Raw genomic sequence first — 16,790 nt, forward strand, 5'->3', positions numbered from 1 at the left:
TAAACACCATGAGGATGCATTTTTAATTTCAATATTGACAGTGTGATTAAATATGCAGCCACCAGAGGGAGATAAATGTCCGTAGAGTCACTCAGCGACCACACATGTTTTGCTGGAGTTTGTACAGAAAACGCTCTGCTGTTGCATCATTTAATTTCCTCCTGCCTCATGACGTTAGCAGTGCTGAAATAGAAGTTATGCAATGGACTGCTTTTTTTCCTCCTTTTTCTTTTATGTTCCTTGTGATTTGAACCCTGTCATTTGTCTCTGTGTAAAGTGTAGAAAATAAATGTTTACAGTGATAACTAAAACATTTAGTTGATTAAAGAACTGCAAATTAAATGGTATGTATTCGCTGGCTCCGGCTGTTGGCTAATGTGTCATTTGCTTTTTTAATGTATCACATATTTTTTAAACATGTAAAAAATAAATGAGTTTTGTACTGTTGGTCAGATGAAACAGGTTATCTGAAGCTTTAAGAATCTATTTTTATTGTTTCATAGACGAAGAAACATTAATTACCAGTATATAAATAAATAATCAGCAGATTAAGTGACAGTGAAACTAATCATGAGTCGTGGTCCTTATCAGTAGGTCAGTGACTCACATATCTGAGGTCATCATCGTTATTATTGTCTTTATTCATTCATCTTATATTAGCCATGACTATTCTCTTCATTGCTTGTCACTTTAAGATTCACATTAAACCATACCCAACTTATTTTTACTTCCTTGAGGTAATACCAGTAAATATTCCCAGTGACATTATTTCAGGCTACACAGCTGATTTTAACCACAGGATGACTAATCCTGACTTGTATTAGCCTTGAAATTATACACTGGCACTTTGTCAATTCAGCAGAAGTGTGGGTTTTCTTTTTTTTTATCTCCAGGGAGACCAGGAGGTGACTTACAGGAGCTGCAGCTCTTGCAGCAGGTTGCATCAGTCTCATCACATTGGGAATGAGTAGCTGTAGAGCAGAGCAGCGCCCCTACAGCCACGCTCTCAGCATGACTAATGCAAGGTGAAAGTACCGTCACATTTCAGTTGTGTGTCTGTGTGTGTGAGAGAGAAAACAAGTGAGCTCATATTTACCATCCACCAAGGACATATGTGACATAGACAGCTCAGATATCAGGGAGTGTTACTGATAAAAGGATTTACAGCACTGAATCAGACGAACACGGCCTCAGCCGAGCGATAAGGCTGCGGGTTAATGTGAAACTAGTGATACAGGAGGGAGCAGCTCATACCTGGAAAAGTACAGCTGTTTTCACTTCAACCTTTATGGCCTTCAGACTAAATATTGAGACGATACAGTGACCAGACGGACGAATGTGTAGTTCAAAACATTTTATTGCATTTTTTTTTTTTTTTTTTTAGAAAAACAATACAAAAATCTGCAACTGTCATAAATGTTGCCTTGAGTGAACTGCAATCATTCACATGGCACAGTAAAGTGCTTATTTTAAATCAAAATATTTTTTTTCTTTTTGTACTTTTAAAGGATGTATTTATTTCAGATTTCTTCCCGAATGAACACAGTGGGTTTGGGGCGATTCAGACAGTGTTAACATCAGATAATGTTTTGAGGACTGTATCAATTCAGACAGAATAACCCCCACGCCACGTCCATGAAATGAACTGTTCATAAAACATGTGGTCGGTTGTTGCTGGATTGTGTAAATGCTTTTTGCCTTTGCAGGGCTACATTCAAATTGTGGGGAAGTTGATGATGAACTGTCCATTTGAATGAATCAATGAATGAATGACTGAAATTTTAACACTTCTTTACGTCAAAATGACATACAATATAAAAGTTGTTAGGCTTGAAGATATCACTTTGTCCCGTTATCCCCAATAAAAGGCAGTCCAGAAAGATACTGCCATTTGACAAAAAGTAGAAATGGTCATGACCAAGAGAACTCATATATATTCCGTTCAGGATATTACAGAGTATGGCCAAAGTCTGTGCGTTTCTGAGTATCCAACCCTATCAAAAAAGTAGGGACTAACTTGTGTGATGCTCAAAAGGGAGAAAAAGGCAGAATACTGAACTGTATAGGTATTTTAAATCCCCAAGATTGCCTTAATCATCAGCTTAATGCTTTTGAGATTACTGATAGCAAAGTAGTTTCCCAAACGGAGAATAAACAGCTGCATACACAAATTCAAGTAAGTCTTATTATAAGACATAAAACCCCATAACGATGCATCTGTAGAAAGGTATTTTTAGAACTATTACAGTGTCCTATTATCAACACAATGGGTCCTTTGACACCATTTCCAGAGTACCGTTGCTGCAGTGCTGGCAACAGGACATGGACAATCAGAAGTTCCCCACTTCTCACTGCTAAGGTGATGGATCGCATGTTCAATGTCATGACTTGAACCTTCTTTGGTGAAATGGCTACAGTGTTGTGAGACCACCTCATCACCAGTCCATTACCTGTCAGTTTCACAATGAGCTTTAACTTAATCTGAACAATAACGACAAAAAAAAAAAGAATAGAAGAAAAAAAAAAAAAAATTGCCAACTCTTAGACATTTTTTTAAAAAGAAAAAGAAAAAATTAAAAAAAAAAACTTGCCTTCACTGGGCATGAACGCTCCAGATCAACGAAACAAACTCTTCTTTCCATCGTCTCTCACCTCATCATACACGACCACATACTCTGAACTTTTAAAAACACAAAACATTAAAAAAAAAAACTTAAAGGAAAACATCCGGTGTTTCACCTGAACTGAACAGCACCTGAATGAAAAACACCATATAGAAAATATAAGCTTATTAACAGCCATACAAAAAAAAGGGAAGGAAAAAAAAAAAAAAAAAAAAAAAAAAAAAAATCAGTGTGGCACATCAACATGGAGTTTTCAAACATGAAAAATAAAGTAAACTTAGTACAGCTACACATTGTTGGAAGACTTTTTTTTTTGTTTTTCTTTTTTGTGGAATGTTTTTCCTTTTTTAAACGTTGCTTTTTTTATTTTATTTTTTGAAAAATCTCATCTGCCTCTTATTTTGTTAAAGAGAATTTATGTCATTTTTAAATGGGTGCATCTCTTGAGAAGCAAGATATTGGTGAACCCTGGAAAAAGAAAAAAAAAAAGAAAAAAAAAATGGTGGTCCAAATAAATGTTTTTGATCAAGAAATGACACTCGGGTCGCATTGGCCAAAATGTGCTTTTTCAAACCCCTGATAGGAGCTCTAACGTTTACTGCCAAATATTTAAGGTTAGATCTTGAGCATAAATTGAATTGTAAAAGAAAAAAATCTTACAAAAAAAGAAAGAAAAAACAAAAACAAGTTCTGGTTGTGGCAAGGGGACACGTCTGTTCTTTACAACTGACTTTGCATCTAACATTACTGTAGTCATCCTCTACCAACAATACCAGCTAGACTTCAGAGCGAGCTTCAAAGTCGTTTTGGGGCAGCCATGCATCATAGTTTAATTCAATACTATTAGACTTGCCTGATGGTGTCAAACACTGAACGGTGTGGCCAATGATAATTTGGCTTTATATAGATATATATGTATAACAAACTGTATGAATTGGTGCAACAGTGAGTCATGGCTGGCTGCGTACAGACAAACATTCTTTGCTTTCAGAGCATTAAGTGCATTGCCACCAGGCCGGGATGAGTGTTTCATCTCTCAGACATTTACAGAGGAGGCTCAGTTGAGGAATTTATCTTAAATGAAGGAAAGAAAAGAAAAAAAAATCTTTGAGGTGTCCCCAGCCACAAAATGGACCGCACCAGGCACAGACAGCATTGGCTTCCAGCCCTTCCAGCCCCTTATACTGAATCCCTTCGAGACAGGAACAGCCTTCATCTTGGCATATTGCATAAGCTTGTACGTATCTGCAGATGGACCATTCATGCATACACATACAGGCAAAGAGAACATTCCAGATAACTTAATTCACAGTGGATCCAGTTGTAACATGGGAGCAGCACAACAGGTTGTCCTTTGGTGTCTGAGCTTAGTTTCAAAGATAAGTGTTCTGATTTCTTCTGAACTGAGTTGTATGACAAAAAGAACAAAAACAAAAATACTTCTCTCTCCCCTAATAATCATTAACTGGCCCTCCTCCCCAACCTGGACGTGCACATATTTGTGTGTTTTGCTATATGCAGGCCCTGGGCTAATGTGCTTCAGAAGTGCTGCAGAAGGGCAGAAGGCATTTAGAGGAAGGGCTGCAAGCAGCATCTCCCTTTAAAGAGAGGCAATAAAGCCTAATGGCAGAGGAACCAAGGCCAACTAGCGTCAAAGAGAGGGGCCAGAACTGGGGAGGGAGAGTCTCAGGGAGTCGTAGATCTGGACTTGAATCTAAACGGATGGTTGGAGGTCAGGGCCGACCAACTTCAGGCACAGTCTCCCACAATAACCAGAGGGGCCAAGAGCTGACGGAGCTCCGCAGCAGAGACGGGCCCTCCCTTGGGTTGGCTGCCTCGCTGCCTGCGCTTGGCCAGCTTGGAGTTGGAAGGAGGAGAGAGGCGCATGGAGGAGCCAGTAGCAGTGACGACAAACGGGACTTCCTGCTGCTGCTGATCTTCCATGTCGTCCTGTTCAGCCAGCTGCCGGTTCACAGCCATGGCTTTGTCAGCAAAGAATGTCAGATCCCTGGCATTGCTGGTTCTGCTTGACAAAGATGAAAGACAAAAGCGGTCAAAATGTGAACAATGTACATGGATAAATTTGCAGATGTATAAGTGCCAGAAGGAACAAAGTCTTCTGGAGCTACAACTCTGTAAATGTTCTCTCACCTCTGATGCAAGATGGATGTTGGCAAAGTGTCAGATGCACCCTGGATGAAAAAAAAAGATAAAAATGTTTATTGACTAGAAACAAAACTCTCAAAAAACACAACAAAAATGTGCCAAAAATATGAACAGCTGGCATTGTGGTTTTACACTTACCCCCTGCACCCAGGGGTGCTGCAGCACCTGTCTGGCACTCATGCGGTGTTTGGCGTCCCGAACCAGAAGTTTGGATATTAGGTCTTTGGCACTTAAGGAGATGTGAGCCCAGTCCTTCGCTGGGAACTCGTATTTTCCTTCCTGGATACTTTCGAATAAAGTGTTCTGGACATAAAAAGGACATAAACATTTACTATGAGTTACATTAAACTGACAGTGCTCAAGTTTCACCAACATCCTGTACAAGATAAAGAAAGATGAAGCGATGGGTGTGTCCGGTGTTTACCTGGCAGGTGTGGCAGGGTTCCCCCAGTTCCCAGCCACAGTCACCTCCACAGCGACCTACAAAGGGTGGGTAGCCACTCAGCATGATGTAGAGGATGACTCCAAGGCTCCACAGGTCACAGCGCTTGTCGTAGATTGTAGCCTCCTCGCTGAAGGCTTCAACCACCTCAGGTGCCATGTACTCTGCTGAACCACACTGTGAAGAGACAAAGGGAACAAAAAAAACAGGTTTTCGTCAGCCACCCTGAGGTTGACAAGACATGGAAAAAAACAAACCACAGCAGAAAAAGGGGGTAAACACAGGTTCTTTCGTTCCTCCTGGCTGCCATCCACATTCCTTCATTCAGCTGATCTGACCTCGTGGTTGAAACTCTTTAAGCTCTGGGCAAACTCTGGGGCTGTGCAGTGGTGGTCGGCGTGACAGTCACATGCTTATTATCTGCAGGGATGATTCTTACAAAATGTACTAAACTGTTTCTCTGCCTTTTAATGGTTTAAGGACTCTAAGCAGGAACATTGTGTATGAAGGCAAACCAAGGACGGAGGGGAAAAAAAGAGAAGAAGAAGAGAGAGATGGCTGGGCTATAATGAGGCAGGTTGGTGTGGGTAGGTAAAAGCAGTGAGTCACTGCTTTGACCATCCAGCTGTACACAAGCCAGGCTGAACTAGATGGGCTCAGCTCTGACGGGGGCCTTGTTATGTAGCTAAGAAAGAAATTAGGCCAAACACTGAGCAGAGAAAAGAGGATTGGCTGTCCTGCAGAGACTGGGCTGAGCCCTCGATAGTTACATAACTTTGGAAACAAACACCAAATGCTGTTTTAATGCTTTAGGAACAGAAAAGAGGAGCAGGTTGCTGGTTCAACAGGGCACACATGGTTGTAGATACTGCTGCCCTATTCTATTCACTTGTACTAATGAGCTGAAAACCTGGGTCAAGTAGAGAGTTAGGACACAAGAATCCTAACAAAAAAACATCTGGTATAAATCCTGAGAACCTGCTCTGAGAATACCTGTGCTATTCATCCGTTTTTTATTTTAAAACTACAACATCAACCACCAATTGCATTGTTTTAAAGTAATTGTAAAATATCCTGGCGAACCCATCTGGTCAGTGGAGGTGGATGTTTACATTGTGCAGGCATCTATTGTGTCCCTGCACCACATCCCAGCTGTCTCCTAACTCCACCTCCACCCTTGCTGCACCCTTATGTAATGAAATTTGCTGCACAGGAATCTCAGACAAAGCCGCTTCTGTGGGAGAGAAAACCCCAACCCCCACATTTTCAACAACATCATCATCACGTCTGGGGCGAGTGCCTCCACAGACACGCTCCCAGGGATCCAGGCCAAATACTGCTGCCTGCCACACACAGAGAAATAAACACTGGCACAGAGGAGAGATATGTTTGCCTACAAAAGGTGTCTTGAAACTCAAAAAGGTCATTTGATACTTGTGCTATGACACAGTTATCAAGGCTAATCTTGTTTAAAAAGCCACCTAAACATACAGCCAACCAAAGACTAGTCAGGATTAAAAGGGCTGCCTGCAACTGAGAGCAATGAACAGCAATCATGGCTCCGACACAGACCTTGAACTCACTTTTTTTTTTCTCCAATTGCAGCTGTTGCAAACACCTTGCAACTTGCACAAGTCACATCCTCCTCAAACCTTCCTGTAAGATGCAGATAGTGAGCTAATCAGCTGCTATCACCACGTGATGATGATTGGTTGGCACCGCAACCTGGGACTTTCCTGAAACCATGTGACTAGTCAGGCCACACCGACACGCTGATGACACACACACCTCTGCTGTTTGTAAACTATAGGATTATCTGAAGAGGCTTACAGGAAGCGAACCTGCTCTGTCGTCATGCAGCCATACATGTACAAATAGACGGGGCTTTTTTTTTTTTTTTTTTACCGTCTAAGCTGCTGGTGTGGTGTGATGTGTCGTGTCATGTCTTCAGGTTGCAGTTGCACCCAGTTCACTACTGCTGCACACGGGATATGAAATCTGAACAGTCAGATTTATTTCATGCCAAGCCGATGGCAGGCAGTCACTTGTGCGGTGTTCTTCTTAGTAAACTAAAATTAGCTTTTTCCTAGAAAGGTCCTTCTCTTCTTCCTTAAATTCCTGATGGTTACACTGCAGCGCACACACACAAAGTAAAAAGATACATTTCCAACTGTCCTTGGCAAAGATGATTCAACATGATCCAGATCTTAAGCAATAAAATGCACAACCACATTTATGTTGTGCAAGAGCAACTGTAGGAATGTGAGCAAATGAGGGGGCAGGGTGAGAGTGCCAATAGTGAGATGAAAATCAGATAACATTGTTCCTGTGATCAAGGCAAAGAAAACAAGCCAGAGCGCATGAGCAGACTGGTGTGTTTGTCCCCTCCCAGTTACCCTCCCCCCTTCCACTGCTCAGCCAATCAGATCCCAGTTGCTAGGTGTAGGAGGGGGGGGCAAGAGTAAAAAAAAAAAAAAAATTCTAGAACAAGCCTTATGCACAGCCTTTGTATAAAGAACATAAAGAAAAAGCGCAGACCAGCACAAGCCACAGTTGGGGCCACTGGGCGGAGACTAAACAGAAGAGAGGGTGGATGTTTTTCTCTCTCATACCACAGAGAGAGAGGGAGAGAAAAAAAAGGGAAACGAGTGTGTGTGTTTTGGTTTCATTGTAACTTCTTCATACCACAGGACACAGACCTTGTATAAGTCACAGTGTGTTCTCTGCTGCAGTCTTATTATAAACCAAGGCTATCACATCGAGTCCTGTCCTCAAGCATCAACTTTTCTTTTTTCCTTTTACTGAAAATCATCACACTGATTTAGGTCTTGGCCATTTAATACTTATGAAAGCATTAAAAGACAAACTAGTTGGAGGTCACTGCACCAAAACGGACAATCATTCAGGCCCCTGCTTTGAAATCCACGTAGACTAAACACGTGAGGCTTCGTGGCCACAAAACTATCTCCCCCTTCAAAATAGTCTAGGGATGGGCTCCCTGTCCATTAGTTCTGCTACAGGAAGATGAAGTTACCACCAGTGTAGAAAACCCCCTACCCACCCCACCACATTCCTGCAGGCTAAACCTCTATCCTTCACCTGCTCTGATCCATCCATCCAGCCCCCAGACAACCAACAGAGTATTTTGTTGACACAAGTGGAGAGCTTGCCAGTTCGACATTACCATTCCTCTTTGAGGGTTTGCGAGTGTCCCACTTTATGCTGTTCTGGGCACCGTTCAGAGGATTTGCTTTGTGTTGTGACGACAGCAGGGGGGTTAAACGGCCATAACCCCAAACCCCACCCCCACCCAACTCACGGGCCTCGGTGTTTACAAGTGATAAGCAACAGGACGTGGTCATTAAACCGAGGGATATCTATCGTTGACGATACTTCAGCAGGATAAGGGAGGGCAATCGCTGCTTGGCAGGGACGTTCAGGAAGCAATCCATGGCAACATTTCAGGGAAACTGCCCAAACACTGAACTACCTTAACCTCAAAGAGGGCATTTTCTCTTCCAATCAGCAGGCCGGCCTGCAGCTGACACCACTGACAATGGCCCAATGGTTAACCAGCACAGTGGATTTGATACCGTTTTACAGCCTGATATCACTATGTCTTATCGTCAACAAGGAAGCAAATCACCGTTTAGGAAAACGTGATCACGACTATGACAGATCGTTGCATGTGTATATTTCAGACATTTCTCTTCAGTAACAGTTTTCCATGTAAAAGTATTTCAACTTGCTGGACTTACAGGAGTGAGGAGCTCAGGGGTGGAGATGGGTGAGCTGTCGCTATTCAACTTGATCCCACTTCCCAAGTCAAAGTCACAGATCTTGACCGGGGAAATCTGACAAAGACAAACAGGTTGAGAATAAGTCAAATTCATTTTGTAACTGTAAAGTAGAAGGTGCCAGATATTTCTGCTGTCCTTTATCATCACTAAGGGTTCATAAAACAATCTTAGAAAAACTTATCACACTTTATCAGCACAATTGCCCTTTGAATCACCTGAGCCAAAACATGTTTACTATTCACTCACCTTGTCCGCACGCTCACAGAGAATGTTTTCAGGTTTCAGGTCTCTATGTGCCATTCCTACAAAATAATGAAAACAATCAATCACTTTTCTTTATTCATTAGGTGTGGCCATATTATCACAAACAGTTTTAATGTCAATTTAAAACAGTGGACATTTTCTGCAGTTAAAAAGAAATCTAACATCTGGCCGATTGGCCGTGTGTGCCTTGGCCAGGCTACTTGAACATGCTCCGTTTTTGCTACAGTAAGATATGGCATCAGTTCCTGACTGCTGTATCAAAAGACATTTCATGGCACACATAAACCATTAGGATTTGTTACCACTTTGGTGTTAATTAATAGTCATTTTACTGCTTGCTATTTTGGACAAGCGGTCTTACCCTTGTTATGCAGGAAATCCAGCGCGCTGGCAATGTCCTGCACGACAACACTGGCTTCCTGCTCACTGAAGTGCTGCCTCTTGTGAATGTGTGCCAAGACTGACCCTAAATGGGGGGGAAAGCATATTGGCTCAGTCTACAGGGAAAAAGTATGAAATGTAAACATTTTCATACACAGACAACTGGTTACAACCTAACGACAGAGGGTAAAATAAACAAAAAGGCCAAGGAGCTATAATTCACCAACCTCCTCTGAGCTTTTCAAACACCAGGTAGAATTTGTCTTCCTCCTCAAAGAACTCCACCAGCTCCAGGATGTTCCTTCATAAAACCAAAAAAAAAAAAAAAAGCACCATGAGTCAGATGTAAGCATGTCAATACATGTCGACTGACAGTTCCCTGTGATTTCTGCCTGATAGAGTAAGAGGATTAATAAGATGCAGCACAAATTAGGTCGCTCAGTCTGCCGTACTGTCTCCATAAATTCATCAGGTGGCATTATGATTAGCTGGTCATGACAGAAGGTCATTTACCTGTGACCCTGGCACTGGTAAAGCATTTCAACCTCACGGAAGACACGGCTGCGGCTGTGACCTGGTCTTTTCTCGATGATCTGCAACAGAGCAATGTAAAGGTTGAGCCACATCATCTAAATATAGACCACAAAACAAATGAGTCTAACCGTCAGATTTTCCACAGCAGCTGTATGGAGGGACAGTTCTGTTAGTTTTCCCTCATGGCTCAAGAAAGACAGGGATCATGTGCAAGTCACAAAACCCAACCACTGGCTGTTGTTTACTGTAGAGCAGGCGGTATGGCCCAGATTATAGATTACATACTCAGTGCCCTAAGCAGTCCAGTCCATCCAGACCAAGCTTGTGTTTTTCCTGCTTGCTAACATTTGTCCCACCCTGTGACACAGATGCAAGTATAGTTTAACCTACTTTCAGTGTTGCCTGCCAAAGAAGGGACACAAGAGAATGAGAATCAAAGGGTCGCAGTGTCTCTATTTTTAGCCTTCATGTGTGACCCATATGTAAATCTTAAGTGCTTCTAAGGAGTCCTTACACTATCCTTTGAAAGGTTCCATGAGCTAATCCAAAACTGTTTACGATAACAACAAAAAATGCTCTCCAAATATAACTTGCTGCCTGGAAATAAACCACTGAGGGGCCACCAGCTGCATGATGCCCTGCCAAAAGAGACAGAAAGATAGACTGCTGACACCAAAGCAAAAGGCCTGAATTTTCCAGCCGTGGTCGGTTATTGTCTGCTTGGGAGGCTGTGCGTGTTTCTCTTCCTGGTAGCTGGATTACAGCTGCTATTGAAGCCCAGTGGGGCCAGAGTTACAGTGTGTGTCTAGGATTAATGGACAGACAAGAGGCCTGTGAGCAGTCCAAAGCCTCTGCACTGTTCCAGTCTGAGTCAGCAGCACAAACGGCCTCCAATCAGGTCACTTTCTCCCGATCACAACACAAACCTCCCACACCGATAATGATATGCAGATAAGAGAAGCTGCTGCAAAAACACAGATGGAAAACACATTATCAACATGTTAAGTGGGTGGATGGTTATTAGCGAGGTGGTAGATTTGTGGCTGTTTATCTAAATCGCCTGCTGCAAAACAAGTCGCTAAGCTACACTGCAGGTTCAAACATCAACTCAGGGTTGTGAAATAATAGGTTTAAAGCAAATTAAACCTCCAGATAGGTGTGCACTGCACAGATTTCTGTGTTGTCCCTGCTGCTGAGGCTTTTGTTGCAATTGCAACACAAGGAGTCCACACATGCAACTAACTCCTGTCTGGAGGGGGAGGGGATAGACAGGACATCTGGCAAGAGCAGTCTGAGCCCCCTCCCGACTCCCAAATGACCTCCAATAACTGCCGACCCCTGTGTCTCCTCCCCCAGACCTGCAGTCCCAAGGGATCTACCAAGCCATCCCAGGGTAAACAATACTAACAGATCCTGGTCACATGAGAGGATCTGTCCTCCAATTCCTCTGAAATATTAACTGGACCGATATAGACACTTGTGCTGTAGTGAACAACCCTTGACAGTCAGCTGTTTGTTTCAAACAGCAGCATTTATTTATTTAGCAGTAAAAAGATAGATGGGTGTTTATGTCCAGTGTCTCGTTGGCTTATGGGGCTAAAAACTAGTAGTAAAACAAGTTTTCTACATTTCAGCAAATCATACTATTTCACAAAGTTGTTATGCCTAAAATGAGGAAATGAGCTTTTTAAATAAAAGTTTTTAAAAAAGGAAGTGTCTAGAAATCAGGACACATATTTACAAGTACACACTACACTTGGAGAAGAAAAAGAAAAAGTACAACTGTACTGTGCAAAAAGGAGAACAAAGCAGTGTAAACACCCTAGGTCACAACCCTCACCCAGTACCCCCTCCTTCCTCTGGATGTGGGTTTTGTTTTGGCACAGTTGCCAGTACACAATGTTCTCCCTACCAGCGTCCTCTGTAGGCAGTCGGAGTAAAGAAAAAGGGGTGGATAGGTCCCGCCCAGCCTCCTGATAGGCTGACAAACTATAAAAACACTGAGGGGGAAGAGCCTGCTGCTAACAGCTAGTGTTGCACACTCAAAAAAAAAAAGGAGAAAAAAAAGCATAATACTGATGAGAGCCTGCAAACATCCTCTATAGAGAGCTGAACTGAGTGAAAAAAGACATATCCTGCCACAGAACCAGAAATTTCCTCAACAAGACTTCTAAAGAATTACCAGTGAAACAAACGCTGCATAAACACAATGACACACATCTCATAACCTAGCTTTCCTCCATAAAACTCTTCCACAGCACAAGGTCCTTCTGTGTATTAAGACTTTTCATTTTGCAGTCTGCATTTCCAAGCACGGCCATGAAAAAGTATCATCTCCATACCAATCACTGGCCATGGTAGCCCACACAGATAGCAACCAAGTGCTAAATGGCAAGACGACTTTCACAAACTTGTGAGAGAGGTGCACTGACTCACAGGAATCAATCAAGACTTCACGTATTAAACATGTTTTTTCCATATATATTTTCATCAATTTAAGTGTGTGAGAATGTCTTACCTTGACAGCATACTCTTTGTTGGTGATGAGGTTGATGCACGTTTGCACTCTGGCATAAGCACCCTCTCCTAGTACCTCTTCTTGCAGTCTATAGACATCTGTAGTAGAGAATTAAACAGGTCAGAGTTATACTAATTCAAATAGTATAAATAAGCTATGAATAATACAGATAATGGTTTGTTTTTTCCGAGTTTTTAAAAAGACAGTACAATTAAATAATGCTACTAGAAATAGAAGCTCTTACCCTCAAATCTTCCAGAGAAACTGTCAGTTGCCCGGCAACGCTTTTTCTTCTTGTTTCTCTTCTTGGCATCGGGGATGTCAATAGGCTGGCTGGAAGGCATGTCTGTGAAAACAAGTGCCTACATTAAAATGTGCTTGTGAGGGAAGACAAAAACTTAACACCAAGAAAACATTTATCTATACCACATTGAAGAAACAAGCCTCTGTTGATTAACTAGGTCAATGATATGTCACAGATAAAAAAAATAAAAAAAGGACAGCTAAAGTCCTCACCGTGTCTTGGGGAGGAATCAAAATTGAATGATGAATCAATAAGGGATCCATTTTTGGTGAAGTCGTCTGATTCGAAGGGATTTTGGCCCTGGGTGACAACAACAGAAAGGGTTATTAAGGAGTGCCATGTTATCAATTGACTATTTTGCTGAGAGCAGCAACTGTTTTTATGACTGTAGAGAGGGCCTTTATCTGCCATTCTGCAACCATAAACTGAAACATGACTCACAACAACAGGTAGAGACTGCACATTCAACCATCCAAGTCTATCCCAATAGTATAGAAGTGATTTCAAAAGCTTTTTTTTTTGCAGATCTTTAATACTTGGCTATCATTATTCTCCTGTCATACTTCCATTAACTGTGCATACATGTGCCAGCAGGCACATGGCACGTTTGTCAGCCACAAGACGTGGGAGGGCAACAGATGTGTTTATATATAGCAAGGTAAAGTCCTTTGGCATACATGCTAAGAAATGTGCTCCGATTATAGAGACTTCACCAAACTCGTGACAGTAGCATTGCACATCGCCTACAAATCTCACCTTGAAAGAGCGGTGGAATCCAGTGACTTCGGTGATCTTATTTTGCACCATTTTTGCTTCGATTTGGGGGTGGATTTTATTCCTTTTTGGTGGATATGCGGCGGCGGCAGTGGTTTGGGGATATCAATTTGCACTTCTCCGAAACAAGTCGTTTCAGAGAGAGTCGCAAGTGATCACACTGCGCTGGCTGGTGAGCTTGCTGCGGCGCTTTAAACGGGAGCCCTGTGTGGAGGACAAAACAAAACACCGCAGCGTTACTTGCAACCCACGTTACCTGAAAACATTAGCCGTGGGTTAATGGTCATCACAATCCACCAACAAGTCTAGTAGATTCAAGTTTAATAGGTAAAAGTTAAGAGAAGCAAAATGCCCCCCCAATGATAGCATGTTAGCCGATGTTCGTCACATGTTAAGGTAATAAAAACAATCAACAGCCAACAACTACGCCACCCACATCCAGCGTTAATAACGGTGTGCTTATTTGTAGCCATCTTTAAAATAGAAGAAAAAGAAAAGCCAATCTAGATAATACAACCTAGCGAAAGTCATTACAATAACGTTACTTCAGACTGGGTGTGATTTATCGGCTCATCATGCCTTGTTTAGCCAGTTAGCTACTGTACAGTTAACGCTGTAACTCTACAGCAGTGTTGCAACAGACTAGAAACGTGCGGTTAAATTCACCTGTTAGTATATTGTTGTAAAAAATAAATGCATATCCGCCTTACAATCCAAATGTACTTTTGTTTTTTGTTTTACCAACCCCTGTTGTTGACTTCACCAACAGCTCACAGTGCTACGAGTCATTCTTATTGTCATTTTTACCCACAGCTAAACCACAACGCCACACACCTCCAGCTTAACGGTATGATTATTTGTAGCCATCTTTAAAAATAAATACATAAGTAAAAAGCCAATTCAGGGGGATACAACCGAGAGAAAGTCATTACAATACCACAGGTTGGTTGGGTGGGATAGGCAAATATGTCGGACAGCCACGCAGCAGAGAAGATTTTCAATGAGAGCAGGGAGGCTAACGTTTGTTTAGCTCATATTCAAATGCTCCACAGGCATAACGGTCAAAGCGCGAGCACTTTAAATCGCGAGCTGAACATCATTCTAGTTGCCATAGTTTTAACGTTTAACATCGTTTAGCTGAAATCAGTGCATTAGCATTCCTGGCTGTATGTATTGTTATTGTTGCGACAGATTAGAGTACACAAGATGCGGGTTATATCCACCCATTTCGATGCTGTTGTGAATAAAATAAATATAAATATATATCCACTTTGCTATCCAAATGTATTTTTTTTGTTTGTACTCACCCCGTTGTTGATTTTACAGCTCCAGTGTTAGCGTCGTTGTTTGACCCACTGCTTCAACAGCCGCAGAGGACGGTCGAGGGGGGGTAAACGCCTGATAGTAAGTGCGTGGAAGGTGGCGAAGAAGCAACGGCGTGGGTGGTTTTATAACCTCCTGAATGACTCCGCCCCACTCGGCCTCCTCCCTCCTCCTCCTCCTCTTCCTCTCAGTCCCTCCTCCTCCTCTAACAGACTGGAAGGGTCATGTGCTTTCTAGAGAGAGACGTGGTGGCAAGGTTCCGTTTCGTCTTTCGACCACACACTTCTTCACCACTTCTCAGGATAAACTCCACAAACACTCAAAATAAAAACAAAGAATTTGAAATAAGAAATAAATAAGGGAAAACGTGACAAAACACAGTTTGATATCGCCCTTTGGATATTATAACTTTTTTTTTTTAAAGAAGCCCAATGAAACAAAATGGGTAGAGGATCGAAATGGTACGCGGCCCCCTGCACTGTTTTGTTACAGAGGCCCCGCATTGCATTGGGACTGAGTGTGGAGAAGTGGAAATGGCGAGTACGTGCATGTCGGCACAATCAGCACCTGCAAACTGCTCTGACGAGAAAGGTGCATGGTGGATCTCATCAGAGACGGAGGGAGATATGTACGAGAGGAAGACAGACCAGATATACCAGTTTACAGCATGACGGTGGAGGAATCAAAACAAGAGCTGCTGCTGTCACCACATGTCACTGCCGCATTATAGAAAAAAAAAAGAAAGGAAAAAAGAGCCATGGAAGGGAAAAATTAGTCAGCTTTGTGCTAAATAAACAGAGAGCGTATACGCAGGCATAACTCCACTCCGTTCTGTCTTTTATGTTGTCTCTGAGATGGGAACATTTGCATTTACAATGATGCCCTAAACTTTACCCTCACACCCAGCGCATGAATGACTGTGGCCAGATGGGTGTTCAAAGAAATCCCCGTCTGAGTCTGAGTCACTGCATGCAAGCTTTTGTCACTCAGTGGACGTGACATGACTTCAGCTGCTGCGGCATTTCAAGGAACATAAACAAACACACGGACGGAAGCAATCTGCAATGTAATGCTGGAAAATTACAGCATGTCATGTAAAAGTCCACCTCTCACAAAAAAAAAAAAAAACTGAGTTGAGGTGAAGAGGTGTGATCATCAAAATACAGGTATCAGGATTTAAACTGCAGGTAGACCCAGTCCTGCAAGTTTTATATAATATTACAGGATTATTATTGTTCATTCATTGATTGTGTAAGCAGCATTTTTTTTAAAGGCTGGTTGGATTAATATCTTTGTTTTTATGTTATATTGTTTTGTGTATGAAACTGTGGTCTCAAAATAAACCAGTAACTACAGTTAAGCATATACTACTGCCTGTTGTGGAGTCTAAAGCAGCATAAATGCACAAATGCCTCAGAACCACACTTAATCTGATATTTGGGGTTAATGCACCCAGTTACTTTTTAACACTGGATAGAAAATCCATAATTGGATTTTTATTGGACTAACTTTGATAGACTTAAAATCCATTTAGGTTTTAGGAAAGTCAGCAATTTTGATACTTTTTAAAATTAACTTTTAATTCAACCTAAATAGATTTTTGAACTTAAAATACACAGATGCATTATCTATTCAAAGAAGACAGAGTCATTCACACAAG

General features: G+C 42.0%; 1 protein-coding gene across 2 annotated transcripts; it reads right to left on the reverse strand.

Annotated features, from left to right (window-relative positions):
• Positions 1-1,341: 1,341 nt before the first annotated feature.
• mknk2b (MAPK interacting serine/threonine kinase 2b) lies at positions 1,342-15,221 on the reverse strand. Of its 2 annotated transcripts, none has more exons than XM_083970769.1 (14): positions 15,115-15,221; positions 13,790-14,011; positions 13,246-13,333; positions 12,974-13,075; positions 12,730-12,827; positions 10,191-10,270; positions 9,905-9,978; positions 9,658-9,762; positions 9,279-9,334; positions 8,991-9,086; positions 5,215-5,409; positions 4,929-5,093; positions 4,776-4,816; positions 1,342-4,647 (listed from the first exon to the last, which is right to left on the reverse strand). In XM_083970769.1, the coding sequence occupies exons 2-14, from the start codon at positions 13,838-13,840 to the stop codon at positions 4,374-4,376; spliced, it is 1,425 nt and encodes a 474-aa protein (XP_083826895.1). In that variant the 5' UTR covers positions 13,841-14,011; positions 15,115-15,221; the 3' UTR covers positions 1,342-4,373. The 2 variants fall into 2 exon arrangements, with proteins under 2 accessions (XP_083826895.1, XP_083826894.1); XM_083970768.1 differs by having other exon boundaries at positions 1,342-4,650.
• Positions 15,222-16,790: the final 1,569 nt, after the last annotated feature.

Source organism: Trachurus trachurus (assembly GCF_905171665.1).
Source record: "Trachurus trachurus genome assembly, chromosome: 4".
NCBI classification, from domain to species: Eukaryota; Metazoa; Chordata; class Actinopteri; order Carangiformes; family Carangidae; genus Trachurus; species Trachurus trachurus.

Bases quoted from the DNA above. Each gene is read 5' to 3' on its own strand.
- mknk2b (XM_083970768.1), bottom strand. From the start codon at position 13,840: ATGGTGCAAAATAAGATCACCGAAGTCACTGGATTCCACCGCTCTTTC. The intron at 9,763-9,904 runs GTTGGTGAATTA...CCCCCCATTTAG, and splicing joins GTTTGAAAAGCTCAGAGGAG to GGTCAGTCTTGGCACACATT. The intron at 5,094-5,214 runs GTAAACACCGGA...TTTTATGTCCAG, and splicing joins AACCCTGCCACACCTGCCAG to AACACTTTATTCGAAAGTAT.